This window comes from Thamnophis elegans, chromosome 8, assembly GCF_009769535.1.
Source record: "Thamnophis elegans isolate rThaEle1 chromosome 8, rThaEle1.pri, whole genome shotgun sequence".
NCBI lineage: Eukaryota > Metazoa > Chordata > Lepidosauria > Squamata > Colubridae > Thamnophis > Thamnophis elegans.
In genome coordinates, this window is record NC_045548.1 from 28496417 (window position 1) to 28520665 (window position 24249).

Consider the following 24249-nt stretch of genomic DNA (forward strand, 5'->3'; position numbering starts at 1 on the left):
TAACTAAATGTAATTGACTCGTGACTTACAAGTTGACATGCATAGCACTGCTCCATTTCTTTTATATTTCTTGATCTTTAGAGAATAATCTGAAGTATATTGTTTTATTTTGCATTTGTTAATAGATTTCAACAGTATACATAATACATCATCTTGCAGGTGCCATGATTCACCTATTGCCCTAGAAATATTAGAAATTGTTTTAGTCCTTTCTCTGTATAGGTTTGCATATCAAAATAAGCCAAAGCAAGCATGCTTTATTATTGCATGGATACTGCAATACTATCAGTATAAGCTAAGCAAATCAAGAAATGTCCAATATTGATTTATTTAATCTTGCTAAGTGAATAACAAGCTCAGGATCACAAATCAAGAATTTGAAATCAGAAATTATTCCTGATTTGCATTTTTGCCTAATGAAAATATAAAGCAGTCAAAGATCCTGGCCTAGAAGCAATTAAATAAAGCATGATTAAGTTCTCTTGATTTGTTTAACTGGTATCTAATAGCAGAAGGAGTAAGCCAGAGTGTGTGCTTTCTTTCCCACAAAGTCTCTTTCCCCTGTATGAAACTGGAATGCTATTTCTTTAAAATGCACTGTCATCTTCCATTAAATATTGGAAAACACTAATCATTACATGTGCATAAGGCACTTTGTTATATTTGCTAATATTGTAAATGTGTGCATAAGGCACTTTGTTACTTTACAAACACAATTGATATGCATACATCTCATGGTCTTTGGGATTAAGTGTCTCTGTTTAGAAATGTTGGTGGATACTGTATGATGGGCTCTCACAAAAAAAACCTTAAGAAGATGAAGCATGTTTCCTCAATCTTGAAGACAAGTGAAGGGTAGACAAGGAGCTGCCTGTGACAATGTAATTCCAAGTACAGATCTTGGAATTTCCTCTTCCTCAGCTATGTGATCTGTGGTTAACTGTTGGGAAAGTACTGTAGCCCCCTTTTGTCTGGGTGGTAATTTTCCTACTAAATTAATTGTCCTTTATTGGACGGAGCAATAAGCACAATTTCTGCACATTTTCAGTTTGAAATAAAGGGAGCCACAATTTTCTGATATGGCTCCTAGTTTTGTTGGAAATTTCAATGGGAAAGTCCAATATAACCTCACATTATTTTTTGTGAATTTTATTCCATGCCTTCTCACAATCTTATTCCTCTGTCAATACTGTACAGCATGACCCAGCATCTCCAGGAACATTGTATTTTTTTAAAGTAGAATTACTAGAACAATTTTCAGAATATAAATGCAAATTTATTACATTTCCAATTCCTATGTTTATTGGATTTTCAGCACTTCCTGTACTGTAATCATTGTTAATCAGTTCAGAATGATTTTTATATTGTATTGAAAACTATTGTGTAACATTTCTGATAGAAACTGTAGTGCAAGCCTTGTGTATCAGTTTTGTTGCAGCTACATTGTGTGGTAACCTTTTGTTTGGTTTTCCTATCATACTATATTGACAAGCTTAAATATTTTTTATTTTATTACTTTTGCATAATTAAACTTCCCAAAGCTTAATAAATTAGTGCACCTTCTGTTACTAAAGCAGAAAAAATGATTAATATTGTATGGGAATTGGGACAGAATAGCTTTTTTTCAGCAACTCTTATAAGTGCATCCCCAACACTATGCTTGTAGCATGATACATGTTAACATTGTAACATCCCTCTAAATTTGTTATGGAGCCCAAAATAGTATTTATCAGCTGTAAAATAGAAACTGGTACTCAGGACACTTGTCCTTCCAAAAGTTTCAACAATTTAAAATTCTAAAATTCTAAAATATATTTACAATAGTAAATTTATTACATTTTCAATTCCTATGTTTATTGGATTTTCAGCACTTCCAGTACTGTAATCATTGTTAATACAATAGTAAATTATATTTTAGTACACATGCTTATGCCAACATATATACTATTATTGTGCAATAAAATTAAGCCTAAATGCAATTATGTCAAATTGTATAGTTAATTAATATATATAATTATATAATATATAATTAATATAACTTATGAATTGAACCAGTTCAACAGTAACATTTTTAATTGACATATGTCACTGTTATTGCATACTGCTGTTATGCAATAAAATTAAGCCAAAATTAACTTGGAGTTAACATCCCGTGATGACTTTAGAAGAGAGGAGGTGGGGAAAGGTTTGACGTTCAGGCGGTCTGGTTTAAAGCCAACTACATCTAGGATCTGTATTTTTAACGACGTTATCTAAAACTAGAAAAATATAAGGATTGGATGTGGCTAGGCCTTGGAGATCACGCCATCCGAAAATCACAAAATTGAAAAAAAAAAGGATTTTTTTTTAAAAAACCAAACTTTTGAATTATTGCCAGGCGCCCCCCCCTCCCAAAACACTGCACGTATTCATATGGTTATTGGAAGTCGTAAGCGGCAGCTCCTTTTGACCTGACGACCGATTGCAGAGGTTACAACCAAAAGCTCAACCTCTGTTTGACCGGGGGGGGGGGACCTGACGCATTGCAAAGAAGCCGGGCGCCTCCCCCCCTTCCTCCTGTTCCCTCCCCTTCTCGGCTCGCCACGCCCTTCCTGCGGGCCAATCGGCGTCTAAGGAGCCATTCCCAAGCGCAAAAGTCGCTGTCCCGCTTCCTCGACTGCCGAACGCTGCCTGCGGGATGGGGAGAGGGAGGATCCGGGCTCTGGCTGTGAGCGACGTCCGCTTTCCCACGTCTCTGACCCAACACGGGTCAGATGCCATGGTAAGCGCAGCGGTGCCGGGCAGAGCGACGGCCCGGAGGTCGGAGGGGCAAACACCCCCGGTCTCGGGTGCGCAAAGGTGCCGAACAGTTCTTCGACCCAATTCTACGGCAACTTGCAGAGAGAGCCTTGTTCTTCCGCGCTGTTCCTTTCTCGTCTTGGGGGGCTCTTTGTTCAAGTTAAACGGAGCTCCGGCTGCCTTTCCCCCCGGATTGCGGCCTGCTTGCCTGGAAGTTAACTTCAGGCAAGTTCCGTTTGCTGGACTTTTAACACCATTTGGATTATAGACGCCGCGCCGGTTTTCAGTCGCGTGGCGTGTAAATCCGGACCTGTGCGCGTTTGCGTTGCTTTTCCCAATGTCGAGGCTTTTGTTGATTCTTCTGTTTAGCATCCAGATCCAGACTATTCCGCAGCCTACGTGGTCATAGAAACGGATGCTCCCAATGGCTTGAAAGGTTGTGGCTTTACCTTTACCCTGGGAAAAGGCACCGAAGTGGGTAAGTTCTTATGCTAACCCAGGGTTGGCTTCCCCGCATATCATGAAAAGGTCTTGCTTCCTTTTTGGAAAAGATCCTCTTCAGGACAGACTTTTCTGGTGTGTTCCATTTCCATTTCAAAGGCCAGTGTAAATACAACACATTATGTCATGATTTATTTCAGAAACCCAAATTGACAATATGATGACCTCATTTCACTTTATCAGTCAATATCATAAATCATGTACTGACCCTGTTGCTGTTGTTAGTTGCAAAGTCATGTCGCAATCCCATGGACAATGTTCCTCCAGGCCTTCATGTCTTCTACCATCCCTCAGAGCCCATTTAAGCTCATACTGCTTCAGTGATTTCAATCCAGCCACCTCATTCTCTTTTGCCTTCAATCATTCCCAGCATAGGCTCTTTTCCGGTGAGTCCTTTCCTTTTCATTAGGTGGCCAAAGTATTTGAGTTTCATCTTCAGAATCTGATCTTCTAAAGAGCAGTCAGGGTTGATCCATCTAGGACTGGCCAGTTGATTGCCTTGTACTGACCTGTAAGCAAGCAATATTTATAGATTTTTTAAAAAATGTAATAGTTGAGTTTACCTTGCTGTGCTTGTTGCTTACCTTCTCTCCATTACAAAACACCTACATACTGATATATGCAGTCCTTAAAACAAGCTGCCTGGTTTTTTTTATCCCACATTTGAAGTTTATTGGAGTTGAATTGTGTGTGCCTAGAAAAACACTCCTAGACCTCACAATGTCAGTGTTAAAATTTTCAATTTCTATAGAAAGAGAGGCAGATTCTGGGGCCAAACTTTGGTGTTATTTAATATATACCCAATAACAAGAGTTTCTTATATAACAATTCTGTTATTTATTATTTATTTTAATATTTTAGTTCCTTTTCCATTGTTCACCATATTCTAAATAAATAGATAATGCGGCATTTGTAGTAATCTCCAGATGGGATTATTTCTTCAGTTATCAGTGCAGTCCATGCACTGTCAATCCATATAATTAATAAAGATTTGGATGACATAATCAGTGATTTTCGAGGCTTCTACAGGCAGCTCACCAGTGATGGACAGCTCCGATGGGTAAGGTAACTTTCAATATTTTCAACAAGGCTAATATATGCATGCAAGTGTTCTTTAAGAACCTAAGAATAGAACATAATTGATTTTATATAGTTGCTTTATACAAAATACTACATAAAATAGGGCTTTCAATGAAAATAGTGCATTAGTATGACCTAAAATAGAGAATTACTTGAATTACTTGAATTCTTATATTTTGTCATCTAACCTCTTATTCATTTACATTTTTAAGTCATAGAATTTGTGACTTTTCATATTTCCAACTTTGGCAGCCTTGAGTTCCCTTCCTATTTTCTCCATTTTCTTCCTATTTTCAGCTTCTGACAATATCTGAAAAATGTTAACATCAAGTTCAAAATTGAAAGAAAATCCCATTGATCTGATGAATATCAGAAAGAGATTGGCCTGCATATTGTAATGAAGCCCTAAATTTGAATCAGTAATCCCTTATTCCTGAGACATTCTTACCCCTAAAATCCCAATATGGCACCATTTCCACCTATATAAGCCTAGAAGGCCTTGATAACATGATAGGTGTTTGAGGAGAAGAGGAATTACTAAAACAATGTTTATAAAGATTCTCATTCCCCATCACCCCAATTTGCATATGTGATAATGCCAACAAATCCTATAGGAATAAAATTCCCATTGTGTGAAAATATAGCATCCTATTGAAACATTGATTGGGTAACACATAAAAAGCACTGATCACCTTGATACCTGAGGAAGGGCTAAACATTTTGTAAATTTGCCTTGGATTAGGGGACTGAATTAGGAGTCCCTCTGAGTAATCCTCATTTGGCAAACATAGTATTAACACTGATATTTTGGCCAAACAAGAAGAGGGTGGGGGGAAAGGCTTATTTTGAGCTTCATTTTTCCATCAGTAGAGGGACTCCCTCAATGGAATCATTGAAGTTGGACCATCAACTCTGAACTGTCCTCTCCCGTGCCAACTCAATGAAGCGATGGACGTGATGAGCCAGGGCCTTGAGGCTGTTAGAGACTGGATGGGGGTTAACAAGCTTGTGCTCAATCCGGATAAGACCGAGTGGCTGCAGTGCTTCCCTCCCACTAATTGGCCAAGTGTTCCATCTCTCAGGCTGGGGGGTCAAATACTACGCCCCTCAGACAGGGTCCGCAACTTGGAGTCCTCCTCGACCCACAGCTGACTTTTGAACCCCATTTGTCAGCTGTGACCGGGGGGCATTTGCCCAGGTTCGCCTGGTGCACCAGTTGCATCCCTACCTGAACCGGGAAGGCTCTCACAACAGTCACTCGTGCCCTTGTGACCTCTAGGCTGGAGTACTGCAATGTGCTCTACATGGGGCTGCCCTTGAAGAGTATTCGGCGACTTCAGCTAGTCCAGAATGCGGCCGCGCAAGCGATCGTGGGTGCACCTCGTTTCACCCACATAACACCTATCCTCCGCGAGCTGCACTGGCTACCTGTTGATCTCCGGGTACGCTTCAAGGTGCTAGTTGTCACCTACAAAGCCCTTCATGGTATTGGATCTGGGTACTTGAGATTGGCCTACTGCCAATCACCTCCACTCGACCAATTAGATCCCACAGATTAGGCCTCCTCCAAGTTCCATCAGCCAGTCAATGTCGACGCAACCACGCGGAGGAGAGCCTTCTCTGTGGCAGCTCCGACCCTATGGAACGAACTCCCCGTGGAGATCGTACCCTCACCACCCTCCAGACCTTCCGCATAGCCCTTAAAACCTGGCTGTCCCGACAGGCCTGGGGCTAAAGTCCTTAACCCTGCCCGAATAGTATGAATGTTGTGCTTTTAATGATGTATTGTCGTATATGTAACTTGGTTTGTCCTCCCCTCCCCCTGAACTGTGAGCCGCCCTGAGTCCCCCCAGGGAAAAGGGCGGCATACAAATAAAGTATCTTATCTTATCTCTCCTTGCAAACTTTTGTTTAAGAGAATCATCTTTGACACATTTGAAGTTGGGTGTCCTTAACAGACCTGGCTTCAGATCAGTAGCATGATCTTGATATTGGCATAGGCCTCACAAGATATTGTGTTGTAGTTACTGTTCTGAGGTGGCTGTGATACTTTTTAGGCCCTGAGCTTTGCATCTCCAGGATTCTGCCTTAGTCATTCTTGCATCTATAGACTAGACCTGTTGAATTAGGTTTCAGAACCTGGGAAGACTCAACAGCCATGTCGCATGTCGGTGAAGTTCAAACAAAGGATATACCAATGCCTACTCTTTGAACTGGTCTGAATACACAGCTCCAGAAGAAACATGGCTTTGGGAAGACAAAGAATGCACTGAGATGACTCAGGCAATAGGCACTGATAATAGCTGTTGATGCAGATCTCCATTTTCTTCCATTCCTTCTGTGAATTTCTGAAGAATTATACCAGTTTTTTAGAACCAATAACATACAGCCTAAAGATGGTTATCCATCTCATTTTCTCCTTTTTTCTGGTTTTTTTCTTCCAACCAATGTATTTATTACATATAAGCTAGCTGGTTTTGCAGTTACTCTTTCCCCCCTTCCCATTCAATTTCTCACTCCCAAAATGAAGGTGCACATAGGAAGAAATTCCTTATCTAAAACTCATTCACTCTAAGACACAGAGATTTGTGCGACACATTTTGGGCTTGTTTACTTTTGCAAAAAACACCGTACACAGTGTCCATTGTCAGAAAACATCAGGCCTAGATCAGGCAGTCATCAAGAGTCAACATTGACTGAAAGGCACACAAAAAAATTCGGCGTAGTTATAGACTACCCACTATGAACAGTATTGTATTTAATTTAGTTAAATCTAAGTGCTTCCTTATGAATAAACATTTGCAACATGTCTGCTAAACAAGGATGATAGACTTGCATAGCTGTATGGAATCAAATAGTTTTAATTCTATAAGACAAGTCATTGTGTAGCTAATGTGTGCCTAGCAGTTTTAAAACCCAACATTTTCTTGAAAGTGCCCAGTTCAGTAATCCACACATGATAGCAATGATAGAAACCTTACATACTTGTGATTGGCTGTCATAATAATTTAATAACATGGGTTTTGTTTTTGCTTTGCTAATAGATTGGTCCTGAGAAAGGAGCTGTGCATTTGGCCACAGCTGCCATTTTGAATGCTGTCTGGGATCTCTGGGCCAAACAAGAAGGAAAGGTAAAGATTTAGAACAAGTAAAAGAAGTATCACTCTTTGTCCTTGAACAATTAATGCTCTCTTCTATCCTGTTCAGCAGGGCTCTGTTTTCCATGGATAAACATAAACATACCCCACTACCTTTAAGTATTTGTATGTTGGGGATTAAAATTGTTTAAATCATGCTTTTGTGCTTTTCTGTGGTTTTGACCAATATTTTCATAAATTGTAAAAATTATATATCATCCAATTATTACAAATAAGTCTGAGTCATTCAAGTCTTCTCTTCACAGTGCTATTTTTATGTTATCACTTTCTTCACAGTAGGTTACAATAATGTGATCCTTTTATTTGGAAATAAAACTATATAACACTTTAAGGTTTTGGAAATTTTATATATTGTTTTGCTTCTATCTTGGGTCTTCAAATCATAGTCAGAAGGCAAGAGTGCCTTTCAACATATGCTGAACTTGGAATAAAAATCCAACTCTTCCTCCTCTCCTCTTGTCATTTAATTTTGGTGTTTTGTATTTTAAGTTTTTTGAATAAAAATAGATTATTTTTAAAACTGTCTTTCACATCTAATAAAAATGTGATGGCTGGTTGAGTAGGTAGAACTGCTTTAATTGCCAGCACATTTTGACAATCTAGAAGTCTCCTCCAAATATCACTGCACCACATGATCATATTTTGTAGGATACTTAATTGATTAGACCAGGGACCAAAAACAGAGAACTTTCTAGAGACTGTTATGCACATTACAAAGTCCTGGCATCTGTCTCTATTGATCATATTGGCTTGTGGTGGTGGAAATATAGTTCAGCAACTCCTGGCAAGCCACAAGTTGCTTATATTTGGCAGGGTTTTATTATAGGTTAATACGATGAAATAAAAACAAAATAGAATTCAAAGTAGCAACAATCAAACACATATGCTAAATGAGTGAATCACACCTTACTTATTCATCATCCCAAATTTATAAACGTGTACCAAGTCTATAGAAGTAAAAAGTAAAAAGTCCAGAAATTAAAAGGTTTCAGAGGGATAGCTCTTTCTTTATCTGACAGAACCTGCTAAATATTTGCAGGCAAGGAAATATGTACAGGAACTTTACAGAATAAACGTAAAGTAAATTTATGTGGAAGCAGCTTCTAGATACTCTGATTTCAAAGTATTTGTACTTTGTAGTTCAAAGCTGGCACCATGAATGATGTAGTAGATGCTTATCAGGCACAGCTTACTATGCAAGCTCTAGCGATTGGATCAACAATGTATATACCTGGCTTGTGGATTGGCCTGCTTTATGTCTAATATGATTTTTTTGTATTCTAAAATACTTCTATGTTTAACAATTTCAGAATGTTTCTTTCTCTCTTCCCTGCCCCCCCCTTTTTAAAGCCTCTCTGGAAACTCCTGGTTGACATGGTAAGAAAAAATAAAATAAAAGTTCAAGCCATTATGAAAATAATATATTTCTTTCAGAGCATTGGATGCTGACTTAGTGTGCTTAAATATATTGAGAATATAACTAAGTAACTGTCAATATTATATATTTTTTAAATATGTTTACATTTACATTTGAAGGTAGATAATCTTGTACACTGGTTTTTTGGATTTCTGTTCAAAACTTTTTTTCTGCCTGAAACAATCACCGATGAATATCATTTATATTTCTGGTGTATTTATTTATTTTCTGATCTTGGAATCTCAAGTGATTAATGTAATGCTTTAAGACGCAATGCTTTTATGATGCCATTTTGAAAATAATTGTAACTAGATACCCGTGACCTGTCATCATTTCAGAGATATTTATTTACCTAAACAACTTAATAGAATGATTTTGGGCAGGTTAAAAAAGCATGAGAGTAGGAGCAATTTATAACTTGCTGCCAGCTTCCCCATTGACTTTGCTTGTGGAGAGAAAGCCAATCGGCAAGCTGGCAGGAAAAATATAATTTGTTCAGATAAGTCTCCCCCATCTGCATATCATCCCCTATTCCCTCTGTGCTCATATGATGTCAGATACGTGTGAACCAGTGGTGGGTTCCTACCAGTTCGCATCGGTTCGGCCGAACCGGTAGTAGTTTGGTGGCCTGGGTCCCGGAGCCAGCAGCAACCCAGGCCTGCCACGGTCCCGAACTGGTTCTCCGGGTGGCGCCATAGGCAGCACCATCTTGTTTTTGGCTTCTGAGCATGTACAGAACAATTTTTATTGCACTGTGCATGCATGTGCATTGTGCATCAAGTGCACGCGCGCAGCGTGCCCACGAGCGAATCGGCAGTAGTGACTGCTGGAACCCACCCCTGCTGTGAACCCACGCACACTGTCTGCAACCTGCACTCTCCCTGACCTGCAATGCATCTTTGAGCATTGCACTCTCTCTGACCCTCGTTGTACTACTCAGGCACCCTCCCTGTTCTGTGCCATGTCACTCGCACCCCCCCAATCCTAACCACATTCTTATTCATCCCCTTATGACCTCCCTTACCTGGCAGCAGCCACTTACCTGCACACTGGCCTCCAATCTGCAACTGCCTGATAGCTTTCCCTTTGATTTTGCTTGCAGAAAGCTGGCAGGAAACATCAGCAGTCATGATCAAATTTACATTTCCTGGCAGTTCGACCATCGACTTGAGGAAAGTTGGCAGGAAATAATCATGGCTTGTCTGCAACTAATCATGGCAGTGTGGCAGCATTTGAAGCAGCCACAACTTTGTGAAATTTCAGTCTGAGAGAGGTGATGGTTTCTAAATTTTTGACATATTCTGTGCATTAGTCCATTTGAGGTGCCTTGGCTCAAACATTTTGCCCTATGATGCACCATTTCACCCAATTGAAGGTTACATACAGACAAGCAGGAGAGGTTTGGCGGTGTATAGATAAGATATTGTACAAAAGAATGACCTTGTTATATAGGAAGAGACATTGTTCCTGTTCTTCTGAGTTACTTAGTGTGTGAGTTGAAGCCATTGTGTTTTAATGAGGATGTGCATATCACTTCCAATTAAGGAAGAGCTTACCGACTTAGCCTAGTTTTTGCACATGGATGTTATCTCCTGCACACAAGTGAAAACATTTGTGCATTGTGTCTAGTCTTAATAGTTACACTGACCACCAGGAGCCACTGTCCTGTATTGGAATCCTTCATGTGCAGGTAGTCTGCACCCTGTTTTCTATTACTTCAACACCCTCTCTTAGAGGGGAGCATTTCTCTATTTGTACACAGTATGTATCCTGTGTAGCATTTTATAGTTACATTGACTATTGGGAGCTACATGCCTGGTTTCATCCTACACTGGGATTCTTCAACTACGGATAGAAAGATCTATTCTATGGGGTTCAGGCCCTCTACTGGAAGTTGAAGTCATATAAAATCTTATGACATAATGTAAGAACTGTATCCCTCTGCTGTGGGAGCTTAAGTGAAGATGGACTGTATATATCATTCTGTCATTTCACTACCTAATTCTAGCATGGTTTCCTCCTCCTTTTCTTTATAGGACCCCAAGCAGTTGTTATCTTGCATAGATTTCAGATACATTACTGATGCATTAACAGAAGAAGAAGCTTTTTGTAAGTTGTTTTAATAGGCCTAAAAATTCAAGCTGTTTTATCTTACTTGGGGAATATACTTGAACTTTTAAATGTGTTAATTAAATACTGTAGTTATTACTGTATATATTTCATCATGTTCCTCTTTGGTCACCTTAAATATTCCAGTTCAGTAGCAGCATATGAAAGATGATACTTGCAGTCTTAATACTTTGGGGTTTGTTTGTGTATCAGACTAGGAAAAACTAAATATCTCAATCAATAATGATATAGTAACTCAGCAACCTTTACATTCTACACGTTGTGGAATGGTTTTCTGTATTATTTATGTATTACAAGTGAAATGAAGTTAAAAAAATATTGCTTTAGCAGACTTAAAACATCACTTTTTGCATGGCAACTCTGTTTCATAGGCTAAGCGCTCTTAACTTCATTGCTATGCCTGCTGTACATGGAATGTCAACCTTCAAATAACTACCATTGCAGATTGCAATAGAAGATAACTGTGGTTTTTGTAACTACTTACTGCCATCTAGCAGTCATTTGGATATTTGCAACCTAGAAATAATAGCGTTCGTAGCACTTCAGGAAAATTCACAAGCTTTTTCATTGTGCAAATCTATCTGTGTGCAAATGATCTGTATCAGGTTTTTTCTCTCTCTAACAGGTCATATTTAAAAACCAAACAAAATTAATGATCTGTTTTGGGTCTGATTTTATTTTTATTCACTAGCGATTCTTCAGAGTGGTTTGGCAGGAAAAAAGAACGGGGTAAGCAACAAAGTATTTATTTCCTTGTCAAATCAATAATTAATTATTGGATTATTATGTATCTTAGGATGGTCTTAGGATGTTAAAACATCAACCTGCTGGGAAAGCAATGATACTTCTTTTACAGCGCTACTTTTTTTTGGTGAAATTTAAGGTTTTGATTTATTCTGAATTGTTTTCTGAATTATTACCATATCACATTGTGGGGAATAAGAATAATAAGAATGAAATCTGTTGCAAGAATGTCACATTTAACTGCTTGCATCATTTTATATATTTGTAGAAGAACAAATGTTAAAACATGGCTACCCAGCTTATACCACATCATGTGCCTGGTTAGGTTATCCAGACCATTGCCTAAAGCAGGTTTGTTATTTCCACATTATTCTCATTTCAGCTTTGAGATGCACAAATATGCCACAAAAAATAACTGAATTAGCACTGTGGGGGAAGTTCTGAAAGCAAGTTCTATTCTAAATGGTGACATGTAATCTTGGTTGGCTTGGATGTGTTGTAGATGGTTTACTACTGGCCTATTATTGTGCCATCTTGACACTCATCATGATGTCTTTGCAGCAGAGAGATTACATGAATTAATTCTGGCAAAGTCAGAAGCAAATAGCCAGAAACCAAACTAATCTGTTACCATTGGAATAATAGTCTCTCCCACTAAGAGAATCCTATAATCTACTACATTGCACTGGCAAGAAGAAAAAGCAGCAGTATTTGATCTCGCTACAGGTAGTCCCCGACTTACTATAGTTGGGATTGAAATTTCCATTGTTAAGTAAGATGCCATGTGACTGTTTTGTTCAACAATCGTAATCCCAACAATCCTGGTTGTGGTTGTTAAGCAATCTTGAGGGTCTTTAAGCAGATGCAATCCCAGGTAAGATGTGCAGGGGGATTGGGGAAGAGCCTGGTAGGCTCCACTCAGGAGCTGAAAATCCCCTGCTGAAATCCAAGAAGCATTTTCAGCCGCTGAAGAAAGATTTTGCATGCAATCTCCACTAGCCTTTCCAGGGTCTCCCTCCTGCCTGAGACATTCCATGGTCCTTACCTTACTGCATTGCCTCTCCACTCTCTGTTGGATTTTGGCTCTTGAAATCTTAAGTATCTGATCTCCATCTCTGCATCCTGCCAGAAAGGTGAGTTTCCATTGGCAGTCATCTCAGCCAGGCTCCAGAGACAAGAGGGAGTCCTTTTGGCAGGCAGCTGCAACTTACAACCACCTCTGCCAGCTTCACATTGACTGGGGAAGCTTGCCAAAAAGATTGCAAATGATGGTCAGGAGTGCTTGGGAACCGGTTGTAAGTGCAAACACATTGCCAAGTATCCAGATTGCAACGGTCCATAATTCTGGATCGTTGTTAAACAATAGTCATAAGTTGAAGACTACCTGTATGACTTGCTTTGACGCTTAGGTCTGGCTAAAATTCTTTCAAAACAGCTTCATTAGCTGTTGTATGTAGTAAGGTTCGTTATCAGAAATCTGCATTGCCGAATTCTGCCTTTGCCACTTTCAGTTCTAGCATTTGCCAAGAGAAGCTTAACTAATTCTGTTTATTTGTCCCATTTGACGGCTTGCTTATGGTAGGCAGTTTGTCAAATCAATCATATTCCTTTTACAGTTTTATGTATGCACCCTGTTTCTGCTTGCAACAGGGGTGAAGATATCACCCTCCCAACTCTTGTGTTGTAACTGCTACTTGCACCCACATTTCTTGTTTTTTAAGCAAGAGCTCTTATCAAGACTTCTCTAATGGTTGTTCTTCAGATGACTTGGCTGAGCCACAGACCAGTCACCCCAGTCATTAGTCTTGCTGGTTGGAGTAGGTGCCATTATACGATAACTTGTTAGAAAAGGCCAAGTGACCAATTAATCTTAAAAGCCAACGTTAAAGAAGACATTAACAGACGGGTCACTTATGTAATATTTTTCTGCGGAAACCATACAGCTTTTTATAATATACATTATACACACACACATATAAATGATAGTTTATACTTGCTAGAGATCTGACTGATGTAATTTGCTTGGCAGCTATGCACTGAAGCTCTCAAGGATGGATGGACCAGGTACAGTAGTGTTTTTCTTGTGCATGCTTCTAAGTGCAGTAGATGACACTGAGAGAGATGATGGGCAAAATCACTCAGTGAGTTCCTTCCTGCAGCTGATTCATCCTGGGTCTTATCACTGTCAGTCTAACACCCTAAACATTACACTACATTGGCTCTCTTTCTGAATTTGACAGTGCTTTTTATAATTTTACCAGGAGTACTTTCTCAATGAACTTCAGAAATTCTGCTTTTTGAAAATGGTGTATCACAAGTAATACTTCTTTATTCCGTTCCCTTTTTTTGGCAGCAGATACGCTATTCTCTGCAAGTTTTTCCGTAAATGCAACTACCCAGAGAAATAAGACTGGTCCATAGTCATTTCGTGAGCTGGTATTACTGAATGTATACTTGAGCCGGTTTTTCCCTTAGTGCTGTCCCATAACAAGTAAAACTCACTGTCTTTTAACTATCAGAAATTGCTGGGATAGAAAGATCAAATGAATGATTGTCTTCCCATCCAAAGCAGATTGTCCACACCATTGATTCTTGCAGTGACATACCCATATATCCTTGTGGATAAGCCAAGTCTCAATTTTTTTTTTATCAAAATACCATGAAAAGGCCACCTGCGAATAAACCAATCTGCATTTTTCATGGTATTTTGATGAAAGATTAGGCAATTGGCTTATCCATGGATGAGTTTATATCTGATAACATGCAGGGGGAAATGAGTACTTTAGAAAACTGCATACTTGTGGATAAGTTCATTTGCAGATAAGCCAAACCCATTTTTTCGGCTTAACTGAGAACATATATACAATATTGACAAGTATGGAAGCATTATATACATCTGTGGGTTTTGCCGTCCACACAATACCCTTTAGTTTGTGAAGAGCCTATCACAGAAAGTAAATCTGATGAGTTAGGGCTCTGGATGGCAACTCTATGCTGACTCAGCTCATTTTTTTCTAAATATTTGTAAGGAGAAAAAGATGTTAGAACTATCACTGGCTGAGTTTGATTTACAGTTCCTGTTGAATTCCTAAAGCTAAATAGGCAACTTAAGAGTTGAGGCTCAATTCATCAACATGCTCTGGGTACCAACCTCTCTTTCTGCCAGTGTTCTCCCCCCCCTTCTTTATGGACACAGTGAGAGGTTTGGTGTTCTATGTTCAGATTTTATCACGTAAAACAGCACTGAGTGCATCACTTTCAGATCTTCATAACGATTTGAGCTAGGATGTCAAGCAGCATCAAATCAATATTGGCTGACTTCAAGCTACACAGCATTGGAATCGATTCATTCTTGGAAGGAAGGCCACAAGAAAGCTCAAGGATGTAGTGCAGTGATTTTCATCCTCACTTTTATATGGTTTTATTTAGTTTCCTAGTATGATTTGATTGCTTATTTAGTATCGTATGGCCATCACAAAATGTTGTATGTTATGATTCTTGATGAATGTATTTTTTTATGTACACTGAGAGCAAATGCAGCAAAGACAAATTCCTTGTTTGTCCAATCACACTTGGCCAATAAAGAATTGTATTCTGTTATGTTCTATTCAGAAAAAGCAATAGAACTTGAACTTTGATTTGAAGTTCAGAAACACTGCTGGAAGGTGTAGAGATGTTAAAGAAAAGAAACGTCTAAAAAATAAATACTTCCATGGTGTTTCCATGGCCATGTAGTCATCAGGAATTAAACTCAGATTGAGCAAGAAAAGTTTTGAGGATCTTAGGATACTTCCTTTAATGTTTGTGTGAAGAATCATTTTACTAGATATATTTTACATTGCCTGGATCAGCGGCCTCCAATATTTTGGGCAGCTGGGACTGGTTCCATGGGGAGAGGTTGTTCCAGATAGGAGGAACTGTGGTTTCACATGCTGCCAGCATCTTGCAGATGGCTTGCTTGGCCTACATGGATTGGGAAAGTTCAAAATGCCCAGGTTTAAAATAAACTAATCCTGATGTAATGTCAAATTCCTTGAATTTTAGAAAGTCTCCTCTTACTTGAGACAACCTCAATGGAACTTTCCCACTCATTTTTTCCCCCTGATAATATTTATAATATGGAATGATACAAGTGAATGTTTTTCTACAGTAACATTGTCATAGGTTTGTCAGTTATTGAGAAATACTGTAGTTCATATTTCATTGCAAATGTGCGCTTAGGTTCAAAGTGAAAGTCGGAAAAGATCTCCAGGATGACATTCGGAGATGCAAACTTGTTAGAGAAATGATTGGTCCTGAAAATATACTGGTATGTATGTACATTTTTATGATGCCAAATAGGTTACATTTTACTGTAGAATTTGAAAAAATAGGGAAAGTAACTTATTGGAAACAGATTAGTCAAGTCATCTTATTAGTGCCCTGAATTTTTTAGGATTATTCCTAAAGCAGGATATAAAGGAATTTGATTTTAGTCTTGGCATGCTTGCTAAATGTAACCTTTTTTTAAAAAAAAAATGAAATAAAAAAAGAACAGTAACCCTTTTTCAAAATAAATTTTCAGTAATGTTAGCCAGCAGATACCATGTCATTTAAGCCATTGACCATCTTAGCAGTAGGGAACTTGTCTTAAGCCTATGTCACTTTACAACTATCTTAATGTTAGAGTTACAGGAACAATCAATGGCACCAACCCGAATTTAGACTGTATTTATTAATAGTTGTTGGATGCCAACCAAAGATGGGAGGTGGAAGAAGCCATAGACTGGGTCACTGAACTAGCTGAGTTCAAACCACTGTGGATTGAGGAACCAACTTCTCCTGATGATGTTCTAGGACATGCAACAATTGCTAAGGTAAGACAAGTTGTTTCAATTAATAGACTTGCTATCCACCGGAAGCCATGTTGATTTATTGGCTGGAGAGCTACATTGGAACTTCAGGATTCTAGCAAAAGTTATTAACATATGCCTGGTAAAAGATTCTTTCACATACTCAACATGTATTCCATTAAATTTAAATTATTTTCATGTTTTTTAGACTATAATAAAATCCTGAAATGTATTTTCATACATGAGCTAGTCAGCACTGCTCTTGTGAATCATGTAGTTTTAATATATTTGTATCTAACGTCCCAATTATATACAAAACAGATACTTCAAACTTCATTAGAGTACAGAGTATAAGGGGCTTATCTGTGCACCATAGTAGAAATACAGTACTATGTAAGAACTATTGATTTCATGATGGTTTAATGTACATAACTATACTCATTTATAACTTAAGTGCATTCTTTATGGTCACATGCCTTCTGTTTATGTAATACTTATATAATCAACTAATGGATTAAAAAGTAGGTTTTTTAATAATTAAAAATTAAAAAGCAAAAATACTAGCAGTTCTATTGATGCTTTCAAATGTCTTCTAATTATATAATATGGACAAAGTGCAAAAATAGCATTATGTTTAGGTGTTGTGAATAATTATATTTGGACACATTTTTTTTAGGCATTAGCACCATTAGGGATTGGTGTTGCAACAGGAGAACAAGTAAGTTTATTTACTAATCATTAATTATATATTTTGCATGTTGACAAGATAATTTTCGGATGCCTCACTATAGCTTTCTTTACCTACATTTGTCTTGAATTCTGTTTGGGAAATTTTGTTCTGATAGTTCTGATAAAATCAGAAAATTGTTGCTGCTTGGTGCCATTATATATTAAAGAAACAATAAGTATGGACTCAACCATGATTTTGTGAACTACCATTCAGTTAATTTAACCTTAAAATGTGGCTAGGTTTCTCAGAAATGATATAATTACCATATACTTGATCCATATTCATTCTTGACTAGTTAGATCTGTCATAAGAAGTCTGATAGATGGGGATGGCTGAAATATTTCCTTGAGAGAAAGAGCTAATTCCCATGACTTCAAAGGATCCCTTTCCAGGCCTAGCTGATTTGAGCCTCTTTGTATCCTATCAGTTCTTATCAGTTGAAATTAGCTGCATTTCACAACATTCCCTTACAGGAATATTGTAATGTTGCATAATTACAATTGACTACAGTAGGGGGCAGCAGCTGACCAACCTTGGTTAATCTCAAATCCTCTGAGGAGTCTTGGGTAGGAAATTTTACAATTATAGTATGATTAGGAGGTTGGAAAGATTGCAGAAGACATTAGTAGCAAATTACAAATTTTGTGACCAAGAAAATATGGAAAAAGCTACATAGTCATTGAAAGTAAAGTTCTAGCAGAAGACACTACTTTTGCCATCATGATAATGCATTTTTATGGCATTTTTTAAATTACAAACATTTTCAGACATGACTACACAGTGTATGTATGTGATGGCATCAGTATTTAATCTGTTTACACAGAGCAATCCCTGCTGGACTCCATGCTCAGTAGATATGTACTCAGAATTGTATTAAATTAATGACTTAAACTTTCTTCCTTCTACCTTCTGGGTACGTCTTGCAATGTTTATGTAAAATATAGAACAAGAGGAAGCAGCAATAAAATTGTCTTTCAGCAAACTATTTTTGTTTATTTTAGGATTTATATTTAGTCAAATATTTATTTGGAAATTATTTATATCACATTCAATTAAATGTTTAAATTAGATTTTACATTTTTATCCAGCTATGAGTCCTCCCCATGGTATAGGCAGATGTTAGGGTTTTTTTTAATGGTATTAAAGGAATTGCTGCAGGGTGTAAGCTGTTGCAGCAAGTAAAGCTGCCTTTTGCAATTGATTGATGGTGATTTTGTTGATGCCAGTGGTATCCAAGTAGTGTTTTGAGATTGCACCTAAGGCACTTACTACTATTGGTACTATCTTTGTTTTCTTTTTCCACAATTTTTCTGCTTCTGTTTGCAGACCTTTGTATTTTGGTATTTCCCCAGATCTTTTTCCTCTATTCTGGTCTTTCCAGGCACTGCAGCATCCATTATCCAGCAATTCTTAAGTCTTGGGTATTGTGCGGTAGATGCTTCTCTGTTTGAATTCTAAAGTCACAGAACATTTCAGCTTCTTCACTTCTGTTACTCTTGTCTATTCTTCCTTGCAGAAAAATAGATACAGATAGTTCTTGACTTAATACCGTAATAGAACCTGCACATTATAGATGTAAGTTGTAATGGTTTATAAAGCAGGTCATCATGATGTAAGTTGTAATGGTTTATAAAGCAGGTTTATAAACCTAGTTTTACAACATTTTTGCAGTGGGTCATTAAAGAAACCCATGACCACAAACCAGGAGTAAATGCCAGTTTTCAGTAAAAATATTGTACATCCCAGTCACATAACTGTGGAATACTGCAAATGGCCGTAAATGTTGGCTGGTTGCCATGGGCCCCAAAAGTAGTCACATAGGGGCATGGTGTAGCTGATGATGTTTGGAAATTTGGAACTGGGTTGTAAGTACCTTGGGAGGGGCCTGTTGTAACTTTAAACGGTCGCTAAGCAACCAGCCATAAGTCAAGGACTACTTGTATTCCAATGCACTATGTCAACTTACATCTTGCTATTTTATCATGCTTATTATTATTGTAATACCCATAAATACACTTTTCTTTATACTATTTATAAGTTTAAGAAAAAGTCTATTAGGCTGTAAACAAGTTAATTTTAATGAGCTTAAAACAGGGTTAATTATAGCACAAAACAACTTTTAAATGGACTGTTTTAACCACTAGCATATCTCTATGCATTTGTATAACTTAACTGGTTTAATAGTATACTACACTTTTAGAGAGTGGAAACCAGGGGTGGGCTGCTACTGGCTTGCCCAGGTTCAGGAGAACCCATAGCTAACGTTCTGGCTGGTTCAGAGAACCTCCTAATCCCACTCCTGGCTGGCCCACCCCACCCATCCCTCCTCTCCCAGGAGTCTCCATGCAGACCGTTTTGGATGCGAGGTAAGTGCAGGGACCATGTAGAGGCTCAAGGAGGGGGGGAAACAGGCATCCTGGAAGTTCCAGAAGGCTGGAAACGGGTTATTTCCGGCCTCCAGAGGGCTTCCGGAGACTTGGGGAGGCAGTTTTTGCCCTCCCAAAGGCTCGATAAAAGCCTCCAAAGCCTGGGGAAGTGAAAACGCCCTCCTTGGCTGTGGTGCAAGAGATCAACTAGGCCACGCCCACCCAGCAACTAGGCAGAAAACCCGTTGCTGAAATTTTTGAAGCCCACCTGCTGGAAACTGTCACTTTCTATCCTATCCAGAGTCCAAATATTTGAGAAATATGCAGTGTACGTTTTTGGAACATAAAGGCACAAATATCCAGAATGAAATACTCTTAAGTGACTTGGATTTATCAGACATTTTTATAAGCATTTTCTAATCATGCAGTGTTTTGAATTAAGAGAATGTGTGTGTTTTCATTATCTGCAGTGCCATAACAGAGTGATGTTCAAGCAGTTCCTACAGGCTCAGAGTCTGAGTTACCTCCAGGTGGACAGTTGTAGGCTTGGAAGTGTCAATGAAAACTTGTCTGTATTGCTGATGGCCAAGAAGTTTCAAAGTAAGACTCCTGGAAATGCTATAACACAGCATTAACACAGAGAGAACAGAGAAATGTTAAAAAACAGAGTGAAACACAAGAAGTAACACATTTTATAATTCTTTGTAGCTGCTATAGTTATTTTGAAAGTTTGGCTTCACCCAGAGGTGTGAACTATGTATCAAAACAAATTACATATTTCTGTAACAGTAATGAACAACATGTGGCTTTCCAGAGGCTGAACTCCAATCTAGATAGTGTAAGAGATGACAAATGAAAATTTCATCCCATTTATGGAGGGCCAGTTGGAAAGGATTATCTAGTCTGGGCAGGGATTTTGAAGGAAAAACTATTAATAAATTTTACATCTCCCCCCCCCCCCCCAGTTCCAGTATGTCCTCATGCAGGAGGGGTCGGACTTTGTGAGTTGGTCCAGCACTTAATAATATTTGACTACATTTCAGTGTCTGGCAGCCTTGAAAAGAGGTAAGAGATTTTGTTGCTTCTTGTCATGTTAATATTAGAATAACAGAGTTGGAAGGGACCTTGGAGGGCTTCTAGTCCAACCCCCTGCTTAGGCAGGAAAACCTACACCACTTCAGACAAATGTTCATCCAACATCTTTAAAAATTCCAGTGTTGGAGCCTTCACAACTTCTGGAGCCAAGCTGTTCCACTGATTAATTGTTCTGTCAGGAAATTTCTCCTCAGTTCCAAACTGCTTCTCTCCTTGATTAGTTTCCACCCATTGCTTCTTGTTCTACCCTCAGGTGCTTTGGAGTATAGTTTGACTCCCTCTTCTTTGTGGCAGCTCCTGAGATATTGTAGCACTGCTATCATGTCTCCCCTAGTCCTTTTCATTAAACTAGACATACCCAGTTCCTGCAACCGTTTTTCACGTTTTAGCTTCCAGTCAGTGGTGGGTTCCTAACCAGTTTACTACCGATTCAGTGACTGCGTGCTGCACACATGTGCACCATTGAACAAAAATTAGAAAAAAAGAAAAGAAAAACAGCTGTGGAGCCGTTTTCAGCTCAATTTGCCGCTCAAGATCAGCTGGGCTTCGGAAGCTGGAATAAAGTATAACCCAGGGGCAGGCAGGCTCAATTAAAAAAAAAAAAAAAACAGAATCAGTCCGCTCTGTTTGAAGGCAGCACTACCAGTTCGGGAGAATCAATCCAAACCAGTAGCAACCAGTGGTGGGTTCCAGATCCCGTTGCAACTGGTATGGTTGCAACGGGGCCCAGTGTCCTCCACATGAACGCGCGAGCCCATGCGTCTTACCTTCCAGCGACGCTTCCGCAAGCCTCCACGACACTCCAGCTGTTCGGCAGAGCATTGTGAAGGCACTGTATGTGCCATGTTCGTGTGTGGAAGCGCCGAAGGCTTTAAAGGACAGCTAAGGAGTGCGGGCAGGTAGTGGTTCCTCTGGGCAGGCTCCGGTACGGTCATACCGGGGCGTACCACCTGCAACCCACCACTGGTAGCAACCCACCACTACTTCCCATTCCCTAATGCATCTTGAAACACTTAAAGCAAGTACTTGTGTGTAGCTGTGATCAAGCAACAAAAAATTAATTTCTGATTAGAGAAGATTCAGAATAAAGCTCTTTCTTTGTATAACTTTGAAAATGTCTTTAAAATGGAAACAGAATTGAATACCAGCCATGACAAGTTCCATTGTTCATCTAACTGGTATTTACAGGGAGTTCTCAATTTACAACTTACAGCTTAAACAACCACTTGAAATGACAATGGGCCAGAACAGGTGCTTTATTCTCCTTTACCACTGTTTGCAGTGTCCCAGGGTAGTATGATTATGATTGGTGAAGAATTGGTCTGCACTTAATGACTGATTTGCTTAATGCCACTGTGATTCGCTTAACTCCATTTTTGTCACAAAAGTCATAAAATTGGATCCAGTCATGGAGATGCCTCAACTTAACTGGAACAACTTAACAACCAAAAATCTGTTTTAATTATAGTCATAAGTTAAGGCCAACCTGTATATTTTTATAGATGGAAGAGCAATTAATAAATGCAAGTTCGTTTGTATCGTAAATATATTTCATTTTTTTCTTTTTAGGATGTGTGAATATGTAGACCACTTGCATGAACACTTCAAGTCTCCTGTAGTAATCATGAATGCATCTTACATGCCACCCCAGGTACTGCTTGCATTAAATATTTAAAATATTTTCAGAGGTCTCACCATGATTTTTTAATACAGTATAAAAGGTAAGGCAGCAAGATTCAATTCCAAGATTTCTTAGCATTCCAATTCTGCTATTCCACACTGTTCAAAGCACTATCTACCAATTTGTGTCAGGCTGTTTTCTAAAGGATGTTCAAATGAGCTTTGTACATCCATATTTGCCTCATAATCTTTATATATTAGTTATTAAAATACTTTCAAGGACCTTGAAGCAAGTGGGAGGGTGAAACCTTCCATTTCACCAATGATTACAGTGGGAATTTCAACAACTCTCTTTCTTAGCCTAGCTTAATGTAGTTTTACAGAACGAGTGTCCCTTGCTTGATTTTGAATCAAAAGTACAAATAGACATTAAATATTCCCTTCTTTATAGCTTTCAAGAATTGTTGACAAATCAAATTTAATCAATAATGCATTGAGTTCATATTGCTATTAAAATATGTAGTAGTAGTAGGGCACGTTTATTTGTGTACATTTAAACATGAAAATTTTATTTCAGGACGCTGGATATTCCTCTGAAATGAAAGAAGATTCTGTAAAGAAATACCTGTTTCCACAAGGAGAAATCTGGCAGAAATTCTTGTGTTCATAATGCAACGTAAAACAAGTTCATATTCAATTTTTCCCCAAATTAAGATAAAATTCAGCTATTTTTTACATTGATGATGTATCAAGATGCAGGAGTCAAATAAGTGCTTTTAGAAAGCTTCCTCTGTTGACACAAAACAAAAATAAATTGTATTGCCAATGAATGTCCTTGATTAGTTTAAAAATAGGAGGCTTTTAATAGCTAAGTTTAAAGAAGTTAGATGATTCATTTATCTTCAAACTATTCCAGAACTACAGGATTATGTAATGGAAGAAATTGCATTTTAAAATGTATCTGCCAAGACTAAATGTTCCAAGTAAAGTTTAACTGCATGCCGTGATGCAATGTTTTCTAAGGTGGCTGTTCCTTATAGAAAATAAAAGTTAAAAGCCTGAATCTAGATATTTAAATTCTGGTGAATATTTAGCATAGAATAGCAATTGGACCAACAGTTTGGACAGATAACAGTGTTGGCAGATTGTAGTCATTAAAACATACATCAATTTTTTGAAGACAAGTGAAATCAACTTATCCTAGTCAGGAAAGCTTTTGAGGCTTTAATGGGAGTATCAGGGACTGATGATGAGCTAGATTTTGAACTAAAGGGCACACTTGTAACTTGAATTCTTTCATAAAATGGCTCTGCTGGAAAGGCATGTTGTTCTTGGTGGCGTGATCAGTAGCAGAAATACCTAATTTCCTGATATTGGATTGTTGGCTCTACCTATTTTATCACCCAAATTTATCTATTCTAGGCCAGAGAGTTCTTAATAGAGAATATTTCTATACACTTGAAGAGTATAGCTCATTAACAGAATCGTGTTATTCTTATAAACTTGCTGTATTTGAAGTTAAAAAATATTAGGATATTAATGTCAAGACATGATAATATTCCAGCTTTCTTACTGTTCAAAATAAGTGCAAAACTAGTTTCACTTTGCAGTTAAAATGCACATGAGATTAAGGTCTTGCCAATCTGTGGTAAAAATGAAAATTCCCTGCAAATTGCAGGGAAATGCACAGAATTGCAGAGTTTGTAGCTTAACCAACAAATAGCTGTTACTCTTAGGAGAACCTGTCTTAATAACGTTCATCTGCTTCCACTACTTGGGAAAACAAATGTAGCTTTTA

The 24249-nt window shown here is 38.3% G+C and overlaps 1 protein-coding gene across 3 annotated transcripts; it reads left to right on the top strand.

Annotated features, from left to right (window-relative positions):
- Window positions 1–2600: 2600 nt before the first annotated feature.
- On the top strand, window positions 2601–24021 carry ENOSF1 (enolase superfamily member 1). Of its 3 annotated transcripts, XM_032223356.1 has the most exons (16): window positions 2601–2761; window positions 3148–3256; window positions 4224–4339; window positions 7404–7490; window positions 8868–8894; window positions 10971–11043; window positions 11756–11797; window positions 12080–12159; window positions 13838–13872; window positions 16030–16117; window positions 16530–16664; window positions 17317–17358; window positions 20207–20336; window positions 20702–20801; window positions 22401–22482; window positions 23029–24021. In XM_032223356.1, the coding sequence occupies exons 1-16, from the start codon at window positions 2678–2680 to the stop codon at window positions 23119–23121; spliced, it is 1323 nt and encodes a 440-aa protein (XP_032079247.1). In that variant the 5' UTR covers window positions 2601–2677; the 3' UTR covers window positions 23122–24021. The 3 variants fall into 3 exon arrangements, with proteins under 3 accessions (XP_032079247.1, XP_032079245.1, XP_032079246.1); XM_032223354.1 differs by lacking the exon at window positions 12080–12159 and having other exon boundaries at window positions 11756–11793; XM_032223355.1 differs by lacking the exons at window positions 2601–2761; window positions 3148–3256; window positions 4224–4339; window positions 7404–7490; window positions 8868–8894 and adding an exon at window positions 9632–10207 and having other exon boundaries at window positions 11756–11793; window positions 12077–12159.
- The last annotated feature ends 228 nt before the right edge of the window (window positions 24022–24249 follow it).